This window comes from Notolepis coatsorum (genome assembly GCF_963971535.1).
Source record: "Notolepis coatsorum genome assembly, chromosome: 2".
Lineage (NCBI taxonomy): Eukaryota > Metazoa > Chordata > Actinopteri > Aulopiformes > Paralepididae > Notolepis > Notolepis coatsorum.
In genome coordinates this window covers 78,088,284-78,106,251 of record NC_140166.1, presented here as the reverse complement: position 1 = coordinate 78,106,251, position 17,968 = coordinate 78,088,284, and the positions used below count along the sequence as shown (strand labels likewise).

Here is a 17,968-nt window from a genome sequence, read left to right as displayed (position 1 = left end):
CGCGATAAGCAATAAATCGATTAATTGCTGCGATAATTAAAATGAATGCAATGATTTTGACGGGCGCGATTAATTGCTATTTGCGCGTTTGTTTTAATGAGGCGGAACCAGTGCCCCTCAGTCACTGTCCGTGTTGGGAGGCGGGCCGCTGACGTTACTAGAGTACAGCACGGGAGCTCCGTGGGGCAACGCCACATAGACATTTCTCAATAGTGTTGCTCCTTTTAACCAAGTAGCATTATTTGTAGTGTAACGTTAGCTATTTTTAGACCCAAGTAGTTACTCGCTACTGCCCGGAGAAACTGGACTGCTAAATAAAGATTAAAGATCTAGCGTTCGTTGATGCTCATTCAATGCTAACAACATTAGCTACAAACGAAATACAACGTATAGCATAGCTACAAGTACAACACAGAATAACGTTAATACAATTACATGCATCATTGTTTACAATTAACGGGTGGGGCTAGTCAAAGGACTGGACACGGGGACAAGTTAAACATGAATTAATTTATTATAACACTCCGGTAGTTTCGAGTCGTGCTGCAGTGCTTACGCACCACAGCTATTATATTATATACTGCTTTGACGCTTCCTCCTCATCGTTGATTGCCTGTAGTAGCTGCATCTAACGTTAGTAGCTAACGTTAAAACTAACCTAAAGTTAGTTGTTCACCAACAATTTGTTTTATCATTAGCTCAAAAACATCATATCATTAGCCCAAGTTGTCGGCTCATAGTTTCTGCTTAGGATAATCACAAAATACTTCCGGTCCGGTCGGTGGGCTTCAAAATAAAAGTCTAAACACCGGAAAAGACGGAGCGGTGGGCTTCAAAATAAAAGTTTGGGGAAATAAATTTCAAAAAAAAAATTCTCTAACCGGTCGCAATAATATCGCTTATCGCGATATTTTCGGGGGCAATTAATCGCCCAGCAAAATGTGTTATCGTGGCAGGCCTACGCCCCCCACTATGAGAACACATTGGAGCTGGTGACATCGGGTGACCTGAGCTACAATGCGAAGCTAGTTTTGGCTAGCGATTTTAATTTTATATATATATGCATGTATTTTTTAAGTTAATCTAAAGAAAGTATTTGCTGCAGTATTATAAAGATTTTGGGATGAAAAAGAGATTAAAATACACCCTGTTGAATGAAAAAGAAAACATTACAACTGTATCAACAAGGTGCGTTGCGAAGCATTCTCGCATTGTTTGAAGTTACACATGCCTTAGGTGAGCGAGAGGCTGAGCCAATAGCCAAACACTGTTCAGAATGTCAGTAACTTAAATACTTAGCTAACGTAGCTTCAGTATAAACACGGCTCAGAATGTCAGTAACTTAAATACTTAGCTAACGTAGCTTCAGTATAAACATGGCTCAGAACGCCAGTAATATAAATACTTAGCTAACGTAGCTTCAGTATAAACACGGCTCATAACGTCAGTAACTTAAATACTTAGCTAACGTAGCTTCAGTATAAACACGGCTCAGAATGTCACGGCTCAGAATGTCAGTAACTTAAATACTTAGCTAACGTAGCTTCAGTATACACGGCTCAGAATGTCAGTAACTTAAATACTTAGCTAACGTAGCTTCAGTATAAACATGGCTCAGAACGTCAGTAATTTAACCCTTTAATCGCCAATGACGTGTTAAGACGTCATTCCTCGCCATGCGTAATCTGCCAATGACGTTTTACAGCGTCTTTGAAATCAATATTTCAAATTTCTGTCATGGTATTCATATTTCACCCACGGATCATTGACTGGTGCTGTAGGACTCCGCTCAACTCTCCAGCGCTTCAATACCGCCACCTGGTGGCCGATCGGCGAGTTGCCAAACCGGAAGTGGGGCCGGAAGTGCCGTCCGCCACTCGCTATCGCTCGCGGGACTCCATCTGGACACACTGGATAATCGATCCATTGCCATAACTCGATAAACAACATTATTTGGACGTATATAGTATTATACAACCCGGAAATGGTTCGCCTAGATCAACATCCCATAATAGCGATCTTTTTGCTCCAGTATCATCCCCCATCGCTACGAGGAAACTGCGTGAGTTTCAGCGTTTTTGATTATTATTATCCATACAAACTGCTATGATCAATATATCACCCATACTACATGAAACATTTAACATCGGTCATTGCATTATAAACGACCCCCCCCCCCCTCCGGTCATCAGCAGATGATGAGTCATGACGTTTAGGACCTTGTACAATTGACATTTTTAATCTGGTGTCAATCGCTATCAAACTGCATTTGATGATGTAATATATGCATAAATGGCTATAACTCACGTTCTATGAAATACTGCAGAAAACTATAAAAACATATTTATACTCTAGACCGTATTTTTGTATGAATGTGTGAATGAAAAAGTAAAATGTTCCTACACCCTGAACGATAGCTAATCGATGTTGAATGGGCCATAGTAATGTCAATTTAGCAATACAATTTAAAAAGTTATAGCCCTGCAAAGTAGGTGAACATCTCCATAGACAAATAGAGCTGGCAGACTGGCTACAAGGATGGATATAAGCGTGGCAGAGAAAGGGTTAAATACTTAGCTAACGTAGCTTCAGTATGAACATGGCTCAGAATATCAGTATTTTAAATACTTCGCTAACGTATATTCAGTATAACACGGCTCAGAATGTCAGTATTTTAAATACTTAGCTAACGTAGCTTCAGTATAAACACGGCTCAGAATGTCAGTATTTTAAATCTTAGCTAACGTAGCTTCAGTATAAACACGGCTCAGAATGTCAGTATTTTAAATACTTAGCTAACGTAGATTCAATACTATTAACACGGCTCAGAATGTCAGCATTTAACACGGGAACCTTCCGATTACCAGACGACCCTAGAGCCACTGTAGCCCCCAAATGCTGTCAAATAACATTATATGGTGACGTGATATTTTGACTATATGGCCCTAGTTGTAAATCAATCTATAGGTCTGTCTTACAAATTATTACCAATGTAAACAGATTTTATAATTACAAAATATAGCAAATACTATCACGTTTACCTTAAGTCTTGTAAAAAAAAAAGAGCCCAGTCGATCAACTACAAGATTAAGGTTTAAACAGACAATGTGCAACTTAAATGTACATGACTTACAGTAAAATGACTTAAAAATGTACATGACTAATAAACAAGCATGCATTCGCAATAGCTGCGACTGCATCCATGCAAGGGGGCGTGGCTATGTGTGTGTGTGTGCGTGTCCTTGCCCTATGATCAAGCTTTCCATAAAGTTTGGCCTTGTTACATGAATCCAAAGTAATGCGCTTTGTTCTAGGCCACTCCCACTGCCACTCCCCTTTTTGCCAACTGGCACGAACAGTCAATCAGCCGTCCTTTGGGTTACAATCAATCTTTCCACAAAATCTTGTACAAGACTGAATCCATTTGGAAGTTCAAGCCTTTTTGCGATAGGCCACTCCCACTGCCACGCCCCCTTTTAGCCAATTTGGCTGTTAAGTCACGTGACGTATCGACCTTCCAAGCGTCCTGTGTTGGCTGAGGCTCTGGTCTTTCCAACGTGCCTCAGTGCTGTGTCCTTTATTGTTTTAATAAATGAGTCATAAAAAAACAGTCTGGGCCCTGGGGTATGTGATCCTAGTATCTCCCGCTGTCTGAAGCGGAGTGTTTGGCCCCAGACATGAATATACGCCACACGTGGTGTCAGAATTAACAACCGTATTGGCATGAACATACATAGCTACATTACACACAAACACACACTTGACCTCCATGCAAAAACTGTACATAAAACTGTATTGCACATTGCAATAAAAAAATTTGGAACTGTACATAGCCATTTTGTTATTAAAATTGTATATACCGTACTTTTCGGACTATAAGCCGCAGCTTTTTCCCCCATTTTTCGACCCTGCGGCTTATATAACGGTGCGGCTTATATGTGGACAAAACCCGAAAATCGAAATATTGCTTTTTTTACTGCATTGAAATGTTATTTATCTGTTACCTTATTTGCTAAACTTAATACAACTTGTAAATGAGTTAATGTTATTTGTCCGACAGTATTGTGTCCCAATGGGAGTCATTCTCTGTAGAGGTGGGAACTTAAAGCTCAATATAAGAACGGCCATGCACCACCACTCACAGAATCGAGAAAGAGCAATCAATCTGTCAATCCTTTCAGTGTCCGGGCCGGGTGAGGTTTCCCGCGTTGAGTCAAATTAAGCCGCAGGCTCCACTCCTTACATATGGTAATTAAACATTAAAACACATGCGGCTTATAGTCCAGTGCGGCTTATATATGTACACATCATTCAATTTAGCTGCTGCGGCTTATAGTCAGGTGCGGCTTATAGTGCGAAAAGTACGGTAGTATAATATCTACATCCTGTTATCTGCACTGCACACTTTTTAGAACTGTATATAGTAGTCATCTTTATTTGAGTCATATTTTATTCTTATTCTATGGTAATTATATTGTATATATATTATTGGAAGCTGCTATGGTCGAGGAACCACAACACATTTTATTTCACTCTTTCCACTCTGTATAAGGTACTAAATGACGTCACAATAAAGGAATCCGAGTCTGAAAATGTCAGCCTCCTAGGGCACAAACTGCGGCCGCTAGAGGGTGGGGGGGGATTTTGTGGACCGACCCGACGAACCGACCGACAAAGTGACCTACTAACTGTATAGAGCTGCTGGTCGCAGCTGAAAGCAGTAACAACAGTATAGTCGTTACTGTAGAATCCCCCCAGCCAGCCGTCAGATGAGACACAAACAGGGAGGTGAAGAGAGAGTCCTTCCTGTGCCAGTCCATCTGTTCCCTGCGTGTGCCTCAAGGTCTGCGCTGATAAGAGGCCCAACAAAAGCCGCTGACAGTCTATCAAACCCACAGGCCTTACAATAGACAAGCGAGTCGAGCACACTATACATCTTTATTAACAAGGGCACACTCATTAGCGCAGCAAAACAAACGGGAAGCCATGAGAAATGGGAAAAAGGACCGACTGGGTCATAGATTAGAATCAGACGGATCACTTCTAAGTCACCGTCAATTCTGGTCAATTAAAAAATAAAAGTTGTAATCTTTAAAAGCCCTCAAGGAGAGGCTTCAGATGCTATTTGTTGCTTCCCGTAACCAGACACAACTAGAGCATGACTCAAGCCTACTGTGTGACATACGCCAGAAACTCAAGCCTCTCGTTCTTTTGTTTTATACGCCACGTTCCAACCCCCAAACACACATTTTCCACATTCTTACCACAGTATCTCTAACTCCTTTAAATGTAGATTTATCTACATACTCTGTGCCAGAGTATTTATCATCATCATCATCATCATCATCATCATCATCATCATCATCATCATCATCATCATCATTATTATTATTAGACTTGAAATTGAAATCTTATAGTCGACATTGAAATGAGATGCTATTCCAGTAAGATATTGGATCAATACTGCCGGATCGTTTCATCCAGGCACCGTGAAATCAGAGATAGAGAGTAGAGGTAGCTTCCAATTTTATAATAATGCAGGGATCTTGTTATCATCACAGCCTGTTATTATAACATTGTTAATCATTATAGCGTTTGTGAGATTCTGTATTGTCTCGTCTAAAGCTGTGTAGATTAAAGGCATATGTGGATGGATAAGATACTGTAGCACTCTGAGTAAGGGGGAGAATATGTATTGTTTAGTTTTTTTTACGACTCAGAGCAGCAGCGAGAAAGTGGTGTCTCTAGTTGCATGTTCCAACAGAAAAAGAAAAAAAATAATATTCTAATTAATATAATCTAAACGCTCATTTCAGGTGACTAAATAGAACAACCAGCAACAATTACATTTTCCAAAACCGCCAAGGTTTTCTGTGCTATTTTAGTATTTTATTTTATATTTTTCATGTTGTGTTCTCTATGACTGAAAAATAAATGGTTAAAAGGTTAAGGTGCTCTGGGACTTGTAACCCTAGTAACCGTGGTGGTGGTGGTAACCCTGCAGACTCCCAAGGCCACGGTATTCCCCAACCGCGAGGGGAGGAATCAGTATCTCCTCCGTACCACGTTGCCACAAGCTACTGCAAAAACACTTTCTTACATGTACCTCGTGAGAGGCACTAAACGCTCCAGAAGGCCATAGATACCTTTCAAACATTTGATATTAATGACAAGAGTATTTTTATAAAAAGGAGGGAAATAAAATAAAATGGTGGACTTTTTCATCATATTTTCAGCCTGTGACTCCTCACCCACTCCGCGTTTCCCTTCCTCACGCTTAGGCAAGTATTGCACAATAGCGCTGATTCAGCAGCATCACCGCAAACTACTCAGCTGGTGGCTGATGGGAGACAGGATCTGTTGTTAACCCCTTTCACCAGTGGTGCAGTGCTGGGCAACCGCGGTCAAACGGCGTTTGGGCTTCGAAGTGCGCGCATCCTATTATTATGCAAAGTCTAGGTGATAAGTGCCTAGACTTTGCATAATAATAGGATACCGTTTGGCCTCCGCCCATATTACGACTGCACCCCTGCCTTTCACTACCAAATGGTTAACCCTTTCACTGCGACAATACAGAAGGTTAACCCTTTCACTGCCACACGACAAAGGGTTAACCCTTTCACTACCACACTACCTACCGTCTGTAGTGTGATAGCATTTAAGGGTTAACCTTCTCGTAGTGTGGTAGTATTTAAGGGTTAACCTTCTGTAGTGTGGTAGTGAAAGGGTTAAAGAAGAACACAAGTGGCCATCGAGGCCCTGTCCAGTGTCCAAGAGGAAGACATGAGCAATACAATATGGCCACATATGTTATTATTACACAAGGAGAGGCGTTGGTGGTCAGCGGGGAGAGAGCAGCCATGATAGGTGCCTCCTCCTGGTTGGTGGTCAGCGGGGAGAGAGCAGCCATGATAGGTGCCTCCTCCTGGTTGGTGGTCAGCGGGGAGAGAGCAGCCATGATAGGTGCCTCCTCCTGGTTGGTGGTCAGTGGGGAGAGAGCAGCCATGATAGGTGCCTCCTCCTGGTTGGTGGTCAGCGGGGAGAGAGCAGCCATGATAGGTGCCTCCTCCTGGTTGGTGGTCAGCGGGGAGAGAGCAGCCATGATAGGTGCCTCCTCCTGGTTGGTGGTCAGCGGGGAGAGAGCAGCCATGATAGGTGCCTCCTCCTGGTTGGTGGACTGGGCAGCGGGGAGAGAGCAGCCATGATAGGTGCCTCCTCCTGGTTGGTGGACTGGTCAGCGGGGAGAGAGCAGCCATGATAGGTGTCTCCTCCTGGTTGGTGGTCAGCGGGGAGAGAGCAGCCATGATAGGTGCCTCCTCCTGGTTGGTGGTCAGCGGGGAGAGAGCAGCCATGATAGGTGCCTCCTCCTGGTTGGTGGACTGGTCAGCGGGGAGAGAGCAGCCATGATAGGCGCCTCCTCCTGGTCGTCCCAGTCAAAGCAGGCATAAAGGTAAATGGTGCATTTTATATAGCAGCCTTTATCCAAGGCGCTTTACAATTGTATTCCTCACATTCAGCCATTCACTCACACATTCACACACCGACTGCTGACCACAAACCTCTCTCCCTGTGAGCCTGTGACCATGCAAGGTGCCTATATAAGGGCAACCGAACAACAAAAAGATGCCAGTGAGTGATATGGTACGAAGCCCTTTCCAACGCGTGGTGCTGCTTGTTGATAGTAAATCAGGTCGTCTCGTTGAGTGCATTAATTAAAAAGTTTTATTTTTCGCTTGCAGGGTGGATAAAGCAAAGCGTGACATAAACTCTGTGTTTAAACTGTAACTTGAACAAATAAACTAGTGTTCCAAAATAAACCTGAAAATAACTCAAAACAAACAAAACACACACGGTTGAAAAACTGTGTGGCTCCCCTGTGGGCGTTTCCCCAATTCCCTCCCGCTGTGCACCTGCGGTGACACACATACTTATAGGCTGTGCCCGAGATCATCTGAGCCCCGCCGCCTATGCCACCTGCCCAGCTAATTAGTCAATAATCTCATAACACCCTTCACAATAACACAGCACCTTCATACAATAAAGTAACCACGGTAAGATCATCAAATTGGCAGTGCAGATCGGGGGAGCAATTAGGGGTTAAGTGTCTTGCTCAAGGACACTTCTACAACACGCTGCCCGGGAATCGAACCGGGAACCTTCCGATTACCAGACGACCGCTCTACCTCCTGACTGAGCCACTGTCGCCCCCCCAAAAGGTTATTGAGCTCATGAGGGGTCAGTGGTTTATAATCCGTAATGACCTGGATTCCCGTGTGCGTCAGGGGTTCGTAGCTGTTGAAGTGCTCCTCGCTCCTTGCGGCTGTGCTTGGCCTGCGTGATGCCCCTTTACAGGTCAAATCATAATCACCATTATTTTTATTTTATATTGCGATTATAAAAGACGATTACTCATTGTTTTGTTTTGAGAACAGCGTCTGACGACGACGGAGTTGGTTTTTCTTTTCTTCTCAACCAAAGGCTGCTTTTCTGTCATCTTCTACAAGTCACCAAAGACAAACACACCGTGGCTCCCTCCTCCCTCTCTCTTCTCCTCCTTCTCTCTCCTCCTCCCTCCCAACACGAGCTGAAACTACTGCTCTGCATTTTTACGACACAAGACTAAAGAGCAACACGGCATGCGGCACAATAACCGTTGTATCTTGATTATCTCATTTCCAGGACTGTGGGAAGAACAAGCCAAACTTGTGATTGAAAATGGAACTCGATTCACTGCGCGGGCCCTGACACAACTAAGGGTAGTTTGCTTCCCCCAAAGAAGGTTTAAAAGCCGGGATACTGATATGGGCGGCTACGTGGCGTAGTGGGCAAGGCACTCGCCACGAATGACGGAGACGCTGGGCTCGCCTGTTCGAGCCCAGCGCTCCACATTGCTTTCAGTTTAGCTGGTCGTTCATACTAATACACATTGGTCGTATTAGGGGGTGGGAAACTGATGGGTGGGGATCGGGCGTTGTGGACAGCGACTCCTACAGGTCGGTTGGTGCGCCTGCGCAGTAGAATCAGGAAGTGTCAGGGGCAGCGTGAGCCTCCCACGCGTTACTCCTCGCCACTGAGAGATCGAGCTGCGCAGGTGAAAAGATGCGACTGCTGTTACCTCAAGTACCGGAGGGGACTTGTGCTATGTATGACTTAGTCCACATTGCAGCCGGCTTGTGGGAGGCAAGAAACAGCGTTCGTGACAGGGGAGGGTTGAATTGGATGATACGAAATTGGGATGGGAGAAAATATAGAAAATGGGAGAAAAAGTGGATCAAAAAAAAAAAGCCGGGATACTGATGAAGTCAAAATGACCACATTTATGGCTGGATGTAATAATGACTGAAACTGATCAAAGGGGTTGACCAACACAGGCATTAGCCAATCCCCATCTGACTTGGACACTCACTCCCATCATGTGTGGTAACTGGTCACATGAAGGGGCAGCCAGGGGCCGCACTGCGTGTGTTTGTACACTCAGTGACGACGAGTTCATCTCTTTCTTTATTTGGTCAACGTGTCGAACTTTGCAGTGAGTGAACGAGGAAGGTTCTACCTGCCAATTAAGGCTAGGCGATGTACAAATAAATACGTATAGGTTTTGTCATCTATCTATGACTTGTGATCGTGTCATGGGAGTTTTTTTTGTTTGTTTGATATACAGTATATACAGGCTATATCTGTCCAACAATGATGCCCATCAAATGGATTATCCATCATGTGATTTTCCATAGGCCTGTACTACAAGCAGATATCGTGGTCTTGATCGAAATACATCCTTCCGATTATCTTGATCCCCCCCCCCCCCCCCCCCCATTGATTGATTGAAAATTGTATTAACAGATTGCAGAATGGGTACAATACAGTACGGCTCAATACAGACAATTGTTAAGGGGATGCAGACCTGAGAAAGACTTTCGTCTTGTTTACATCAGGGTCCCCCATTTTCAATGAATCATGATGACATTTATGACATACAGATATACAGTACAGTACTGTCATATCACCCGGGCCGGCCCTACCACCAGCAGTACACAAGGCAATGCTTCTTTTGCATCGTGTGGAAGAAAGTGGGCAGCATTTCCAAAAGCTCCAAGTGGCATCTCTGTAACTGCATTCACTTGAGAAACTGCTCTGCTTTTCTAATAAGGGGGTTGGAGCAAAGATCTCCTCCTCCCTCCTCTGCTTCACTCTAACAAATTGCAATATGTAGGGCTTCCAAGGGATCCCATACAGAGAGAATGGGCAAACCAGCACATGGCCACTCCCTCTGTGTGCATCATACTGATGAATGTTGCCCACTTTAACGTTGCAATTACCCAGCCAGCGAGCGAGCCGTCTATATGGGGACTTCCCAGTCTCGACTTCTGTCGGGGAAGGTTCCAATGAATCCAAATCTTTGAAGTCTATCCCGTCCTTTCCCACTGAGCTGTGTGTGATTCCTCGTGACGTCGCCACACACACACACACACACACACACACACACACACACACTCAGTAGTCAGTAGCTTTTCTTTACTATTTTTGTATCACAAACAGTACTGTATTTGTAGATCTGGTATGTCATAAATGTATCTCAGTACTGTCTATCTGTATACATGTCATGTATGTATGATGAATTGAAAATGGGAGACCCTGATGTAAACAAGACGAAAGTCTTTCTCTGGTCTGCATCCCCTTAACAATTGTATGTATTGAGCTGTACTGTACTGTACCCATTCTGCAATCTGTTAATAAAGTTTTCAATCAATCAATCAAACCAAATAAAGAGTAGGCCTACGGGAAGTTAAAAAAGTCGGCAAGTCGTTTCTAAACATGACTTGTTGTTAAGTGTTAAAACTAAAGCGTCAATGCATTTCCAATACACCAACCGTGATCACTTCTATCGATTTATTATCATGTAATTCCACCGGCATTCCAACAACTATTCAGAGTGAAAACTATATTGGTAATAAAGACCTTTCTGATTCTGCTTCTAATGTAGTAGACTGAGACTCAACTGCTAAAGTTACCATACAAGGAAGGAATTTGATTTGGTCGTTTTTGGTGCCACAAATGTGGACCAAAATAATATGGAATATGGAATAAGGAAAGAAGAAGTAGGAATTAATTACGAACATAGATTTATAAACAGTGCCAGTGGGTCCAAGTAGAGACACACGTGTTTTGAATTAATGAATTGGAGGGGAAAGCCAACTTTAACGATAGGCCTCGCCTATCTGATGATATGATCTATGATAATAAAGTATAGCCTATCATTTAATAACCTACTAATAGGCCTACTACAGAAGAAGCCTACCTCCAGTCAGGGAATTCAGTCCGCCGCTCTTCATTTCGATTAAAGTTTCATCCTCCTTCGCTTTTCCCGTTACTCGTCTCATCATGTTCGCCGACCGTAGAGGTTTTTCACCTCTTTAGGGAAGGTGGGGAGGAACGGGAGGAACGGGAGAATCCCCCGGTGCTCGATCCGGTGGCGCCTGAAGAAAGACCAGCCCTATGGTCTCTCTGTCTGCACCCTTTGATCCAATGCTGATGTTCAAAGATTCTTGCATTCGCCGCATGATAGACTCAGCATTTTTGCTAATATGACCGACTCACACAATGTTTCTTTCTGCCGTTTATTAAGAAGAGACCCGAGACGGTTATTATAAAAGGGGAGTGTCTAGCAGTTTTCGTCGGCACACTAGTTTTGTGTGCATGATGCGAGTATGTGTGTCTGAGTGTGAGCGATTTACAGAGAGAGAGGGAGAGAGAGAGATCATTCTAAACTATAAAATGTGTAGGTCTACCTATTGCATATGCAAATCAGTCTGCAGAGACAATGCTGTTATGCTAAAGGATGTAGTGTGTAGACTACTATGTCAAGTGTCCTTGAAGGACCCTACCCCCTACCCCCTTGACAAACCTGCAGACATGGTTCAATGCAAGGAGGACATCAAGTGGTGGATTTCCATATTACACAACGGTATAGTAAACATTACATTTGGCATGTATTTTTTGATAGTTTTTATAGAATTGTATTTACTAGTTTTTAAATATACAGATAAGTCATACTGAACAAAACAATTATCCATACACTATCCATACACTTTGATAACAAACTATACACATGGGCAAAACAGAGTCCATTCTCTTCGGTTCAAATAACAAACTCAGCAAGACCGACGGCTTCTCAGTTACAGTGGGTGACAATATTGTCACAAGGAAAGACGAAATTACCTACCTGGGTTCCATCCTAGAGGAAAATCTTTCCTGTGACAAAATGGCATCCAATGTAATAAAAAAAGTCAACCAACGAACTAGATTCTTGTACCGGATCTCCTCTCTGGTAAACAAGAATACCCTGAAGACTCTGGCAGGAGCACTCATTCAAGGATACTATGACTATGCGTGCACCTCATGGTACCAAAGCACCTCAAAGGCGCTTAAAACAAAATTACAAACATCACAAAACAAACTGGTCAGACTACTACTTGACCTGAACCCCAGAACCCACCTCACCCCTGCCCACTTTGACAACCTAGGATGGCTTAGAGTAGACGACAGAGTACAGCAACTTGCAATGGGCCTGGTCTACAAGATACACTATACGACCGGGGTGCCCATGTACATGTCAAAATACTTCCCAAAGGTCAGTGAATACCACAACCACTACACCAGAGGAAGCTCAACAAATCATGTTAAACCCAGATTCGGCTCAAACAAGGGACTAAACACGTTTCGCAATTATGCCACAACAATGTGGAATGCCCTACCCAAAGCTGTAAAGGAATGTGAATCCCTGCCCACATTCAAAACCGCTCTTAAAGAGCACCTACGGGAGGCTGCAATTCGAAACTGGCCACCGTAAATGCCCAAAACCCCCACCACCTCCTAATAGACAGTCTCCTCCCCACCGCATGTATATATTCCCTCCCTGCCGTATGTATATTTCTCTCTCACCCACCCACCCCCTCCTAATGTACAGTCCCCTCCCCATCATATGTATATACTCTGTCAGGATCTAGGGGTAACAGTACTGTATATTTGAATACCGTTTATGTCACAAATGTATCAGTACTAAATACTAGGGATGTCCGATATTATCGGCCGACCGATATTATCGGCCGATATCGGCAGTAAAATGTGATATCGGAAAATATCGGTATCGAAGAAAAAAAAAAAAAAATCTTTTACATTTATTTAACCTTTATTTACCCAGGCAAGCAAGTAAGAACCAATTCTTATTTTATTTATTGTCAAAAGTATGCATGTTGGTTTAATTCAACAACAAGAGATATGTAATGTTAATTTTTACTTTTTTAATTATCATATTTTGCACAGATAATGCTTACATTTAGAAAGCCTTTTGAATGCATCCAGTGAAATTATTAATTACCTGAAATTATTCAGTTTTTTTGGGGGGAAACCCTGCATATATCGGTATCGGTTGATATCGGTATCGGTATCGGTATCGAAATTAAGAGTTGGACAATATCGGAATATCGGTATCGGTAAACAAGCCAATATCGAGCATCCCTACTAAATACCTATATGTCCCTATGCCATAAATGTCATGTATGTTGTGTATGTCATAAATGTCTATATGAATTGAAAATGGGGGACCCTGATGGAAACAAGACAAACGTCTGCAAAGGTCTGCATGCCCTTATGAAATTGTATGTATTGAGCCGTACTGTATTGTACCCATTCTGCAATCTGTTAAATAAAGTTTTCATTCATTAATTCATTCACTCACTCATACTTAACCCCCCCCCCCTCTTTCTCATCCTTACTAAAATAGTCAAGCCAAGAGTTTTATTTGTCACGGCATACAAGTATACAGTGAAATGCGGGGGGTCTTGCCCGCAACGATTGTGCAATAATACAATAATACAATAATAAGAATCCAATAGAATGAGAATAAGACATTTGTGCAATAATACAAGTAATAAGAATGTATATGTACATGAAGTTTACAAAAAGCATGGTAAGACATGCTAAGGTCCTGCGATAGTGCAATACACTGTTAGCTACGGATGAGGCACTGGGTCTTATGTACACTACTGCTATACTATACAATCTACAGTTATACTATGTGCCCTTATGCTAGCTTGCTATCCATCTGTTTACTATACAAGAACCACTCCCGTTCTTGTTTTTAAAGTGACCTTTTCATTGTGTAAAGTGACCCTTGAGTGTGAGTGTGTGCAGCATGTGTGTGTGTGTGTGTGTGTGTGTGTGTGTGTGTGTGTGTGTGTGTGTGTGTGTGTGTGTGTGTGTGTGTGTGTGTGTGTGTGTGTGTGTGTGTGTGTGTGTGTGTGTGTGTGTGTGTGTGTGTGTTCATGCTAAAGTGACTGCTAGTGTGTGAGCGTATACACTGTGTGTGTTCAGTGTTCAAGACTCTGATGGCCGCCCTGGGGGAAGAAGCTGAGCCGGAGTCTCTCTGTCCTATAGTTGCTGGTGGTCGCAACACACTGGATTACTGGTTTCTCTCTAGGCCTCTTCTCTTCGTACATTCACGTCTTGTTCAGTGTGTTTCTGTCCCCTCTCTCTCCAGCAATAGCATATTTGTAGATGCTTTCCCAACCTAATATGGAAAACATTAATTAGTGCGGTCTGAGGAAAGCAAAAGGTATAAGGGAAAGCTGGAGGCTTATACAATGAATCATTCTGCAACCAATGTTTTAGATGTTTCACACCAGATCCTCTCAGATTGTTGTGCTTTACGGGCGGTCAGGTGGCGTAGCGGAGATTGCGCTCGTCACCAATGCAAGAGGCTGCGGTCTCGACTCCCGGAGTCAGCATTGCTTGAGGCTTGGGCTGATCGTCATACTAACTCGTTTGGCTGGGTTAGGGGGAGGGCAAGTCGTGGGTGGGAATCTGGCGTTGTGGACAGTGACGCCTACAGGTCAGGTCTGGGCGCCTGCTCAGCGAAAGGCAGGAATTTATGAAGGCAGCGTGACCTCCCACACGTTACGCTTCACCAATGAGAGTCCTCGCTGCCAGGTGAAAAAAGAGTCACTGGCTGTCTCCGCATGTGTCGGAGGAAGCGTGCAGATGACTTCAGGATTCCCTTGTACCGACCAGTAGGAGGGACATGCGCACAACAACCAGGTAGGGGAGGGGGGGGGGGGGGGGGGGAATTGGCACAACGACTAAATTGGGATGGGGAGAAAACAGAGAAAAATCGGAGAAAGGGAGGATATATATTTTTTTTTTAAATAATAATCGTTGTGCTTTATTATTTTCATACTTTTTTCTATTTCCAAATAATAAAACATATACCTCTTCCATTCCTGTAAACTGTGGCACTTGATTTCCAAATTCTTTTTTAAACAAAATTGTGTTGTTGTTATTAATCAGTGATGAAAACATAATCCATCAAATCGGATATTTGACAGGTTGTTCTGACCTGGTATCATAATCTTACACGAGACATACAGTTAAAGCTATACTTATTTTATAGCTGAGGATTTTCAGAAGGCATGGAACAGTGAGTCATTTTCAGTTTTACACTTCACACAAAGAGCAGATGTTTGACTATTGAATGTGTTTATCTTATCTCTAGTGTAATACATACATTTATATTGGATTAGACACAGCTTTTAATTGGTTGTTATGTTAATTCGTTAATTGCCAGAATTCCTGCCAGTCTTCTTTTCAGGTCAAATTATATCCCCATTTTTCATTATATCCAAATAATAGTTTCCCAAGTGCTCTGTAGGATTTTGTAGATGTTCCCAACTCGTTTTCTGGTTATTTCTGGTCCTAACAAGGCCTTATCTATTTTGTTTGTGGGTAATTCATATTAAAGTTCCTGTTTATAAGATTGGATATCTGAAGACATCTAAAGATTTCATTAAAGCATGTCTTTCATATACGCCATCCCCCTTTCTTCCTATGTAGACCATTTAAGTGGTTTTTATCCTGTTATTTGATTATTATTCCATAATTGTATATATTTTTGGTGGCATTGTTATTTCCTCTCCCATTAGGCTCTTACATCTTTCCATGTTTTAATTGTGTTATTTATTACAAAATTTGAGAGCATTCTATTGTATAGCATTTAATTATAATTGCCACTTTTTGTTGACTCATTCTCAACATTAATTCATGATTCTTCTGGTGAGTTATTCACTATATATATATTTATTATATACAACATATATATATATATATTTATAAATATATTTATATTTACCATTATATATAACAACCTTGTGCTAAGCGATAGTACTGCAGATTTGGGAGACATAATAAAAAATGTTCAATTGGGAGATTGAGGATTTTTATGCAATTTATTTGACCATGGAAACTCTGTAACGATTGAATATACCTTCTTAACGAATATTCTTGGTGGTGTGATTAGTATCATGTTAATAATAATAATAATAATAATAATAATAAATCAAATTTATATAGCGCCTTTCATAGAACCCAAGGTCGCTTTACAATCAGGACAAAAAATAGGGCAAGGAAAGTAGGGGGGGAGGGGGAAGAGGGGATGAGGGAAAGTAGGGGATAATGGACCTAATTTAATCTAAAACTAACTGATGGGGAAAGCCTTGGTGAAGAGGTGTGTTTTTAGAGCGGATTTGAAGGTGTCCAGGGTTGGGGCGTTGCGGATTTCGGGGGGGAGAGAGTTCCAGAGGGTAGGGGACGCCACGCTGAAGGCTCTGTCCCCAAAAGTCCGTAACCTGGTGCGAGGGATGGAGAGGAGACCTAGATCAGAGGATCGTAGGTTCCGGGATGGAGTGTACTGGTGGAGGAGATCAGACAGGTACCGGGGGGCGAGGGCATGGAGGGATTTGTAGGTGAGGAGCAGGAGTTTGAAGGTGATGCGGAACCTGACTGGAAGCCAGTGGAGATGGATGAGGGTGGGGGTGATGTGCTGCCAGGGCTTGGTGTGAGTGAGAACCCTGGCAGCTGAGTTCTGGACATACTGGAGCCTGTCCAGGGCTTTGCTGGGTACCCCGAACAGGACTCCATTACAATAGTCCAACCGGGAGGTGACAAATGAGTGGATCAGGGTCTCCGCCACAGAGTCTGAGAGTGAGGGTCGGAGACGGGAGATGTTCCTGAGGTGGTAGAAGGCAGACTTGGTGACAGATTTGATGTGGGAGTGAAATGAAAGTGTGGAGTCAAGGGTGACGCCCAGGTTACGGACTTCGAGAGACGGGGAGATGGAAGAGCCGTCAACGTGGAGGAGGAGATCTCCAACCTTCCCGAGCAGTGCCTTGGGGGCCACAACCATGAGCTCTGTCTTTTTGCTGTTGAGTTTGAGTAATTTGGTTGCCATCCAGGTATACAAGTTCAGTATACCTGGATGTATACAGTATACAAGAACTTTGCTAGCCACACCACTGAACTGCATGCTGCCATTAGCAAACAACAGAACGCATATCCAGAGGCATGCCCTTATCATTGAGGGAGATTTTAAACACTCCAAGACTTTGCTCCCAAATTTCACCAGCATGTCTCTTGCTCCACAAGAGGAGAAAATAGACAATGTTTACACTATATATAGCTGATGCATATAAAACTGGTCCCCTCCCCCACATGGGACAATCTGACCACCTTTGTTCTACTTCCTACTACCAAAGTACACCCCACTCATCAAACATGTGAAGTCCTCAGTTAGTTATAACATGGCCTGAGGGTATTTGATCATATTAAAAAAACCACTGACCTCCCCCTACCTGATGAGCTCAATAACTTTTACGCCCGCTTTGATGGGGACAACCAGGAAGCGCTCATCATGGCTGTGTTCCCTGCTGGCCACCAACCCCTCACTCTCTCCCCCGACGACAGTATGTGCTGCACTGAACAGGACTAATGCACATAAGACTGCTGGCCCTGATGGCATCCCTGGCCGTGGGCTCAGGAATTGCACTGAGCAGCTGATTGCGGTGCTAACTGACATCTTCAACCTGTCAGTAGCCCAGGCAATTGTTACCACATGCTTCAAAACCACCTCCATCGTGTCGGT

At 43.1% G+C, this 17,968-nt stretch overlaps 1 protein-coding gene across 1 annotated transcript in view; it reads right to left on the bottom strand.

Moving 5' to 3' along the window:
* Window positions 1–11,599, bottom strand: part of ano5b (anoctamin 5b) — a 129,636-nt gene extending 118,037 nt beyond the window's left edge. Inside the window, exon 1 of the mRNA XM_084309171.1 lies at window positions 11,297–11,599. Coding sequence (XP_084165297.1) covers window positions 11,297–11,381 — 85 coding nt within the window. The 5' untranslated portion in view covers window positions 11,382–11,599. The remainder of the gene's footprint in view (window positions 1–11,296) is intronic.
* Window positions 11,600–17,968: the final 6,369 nt, after the last annotated feature.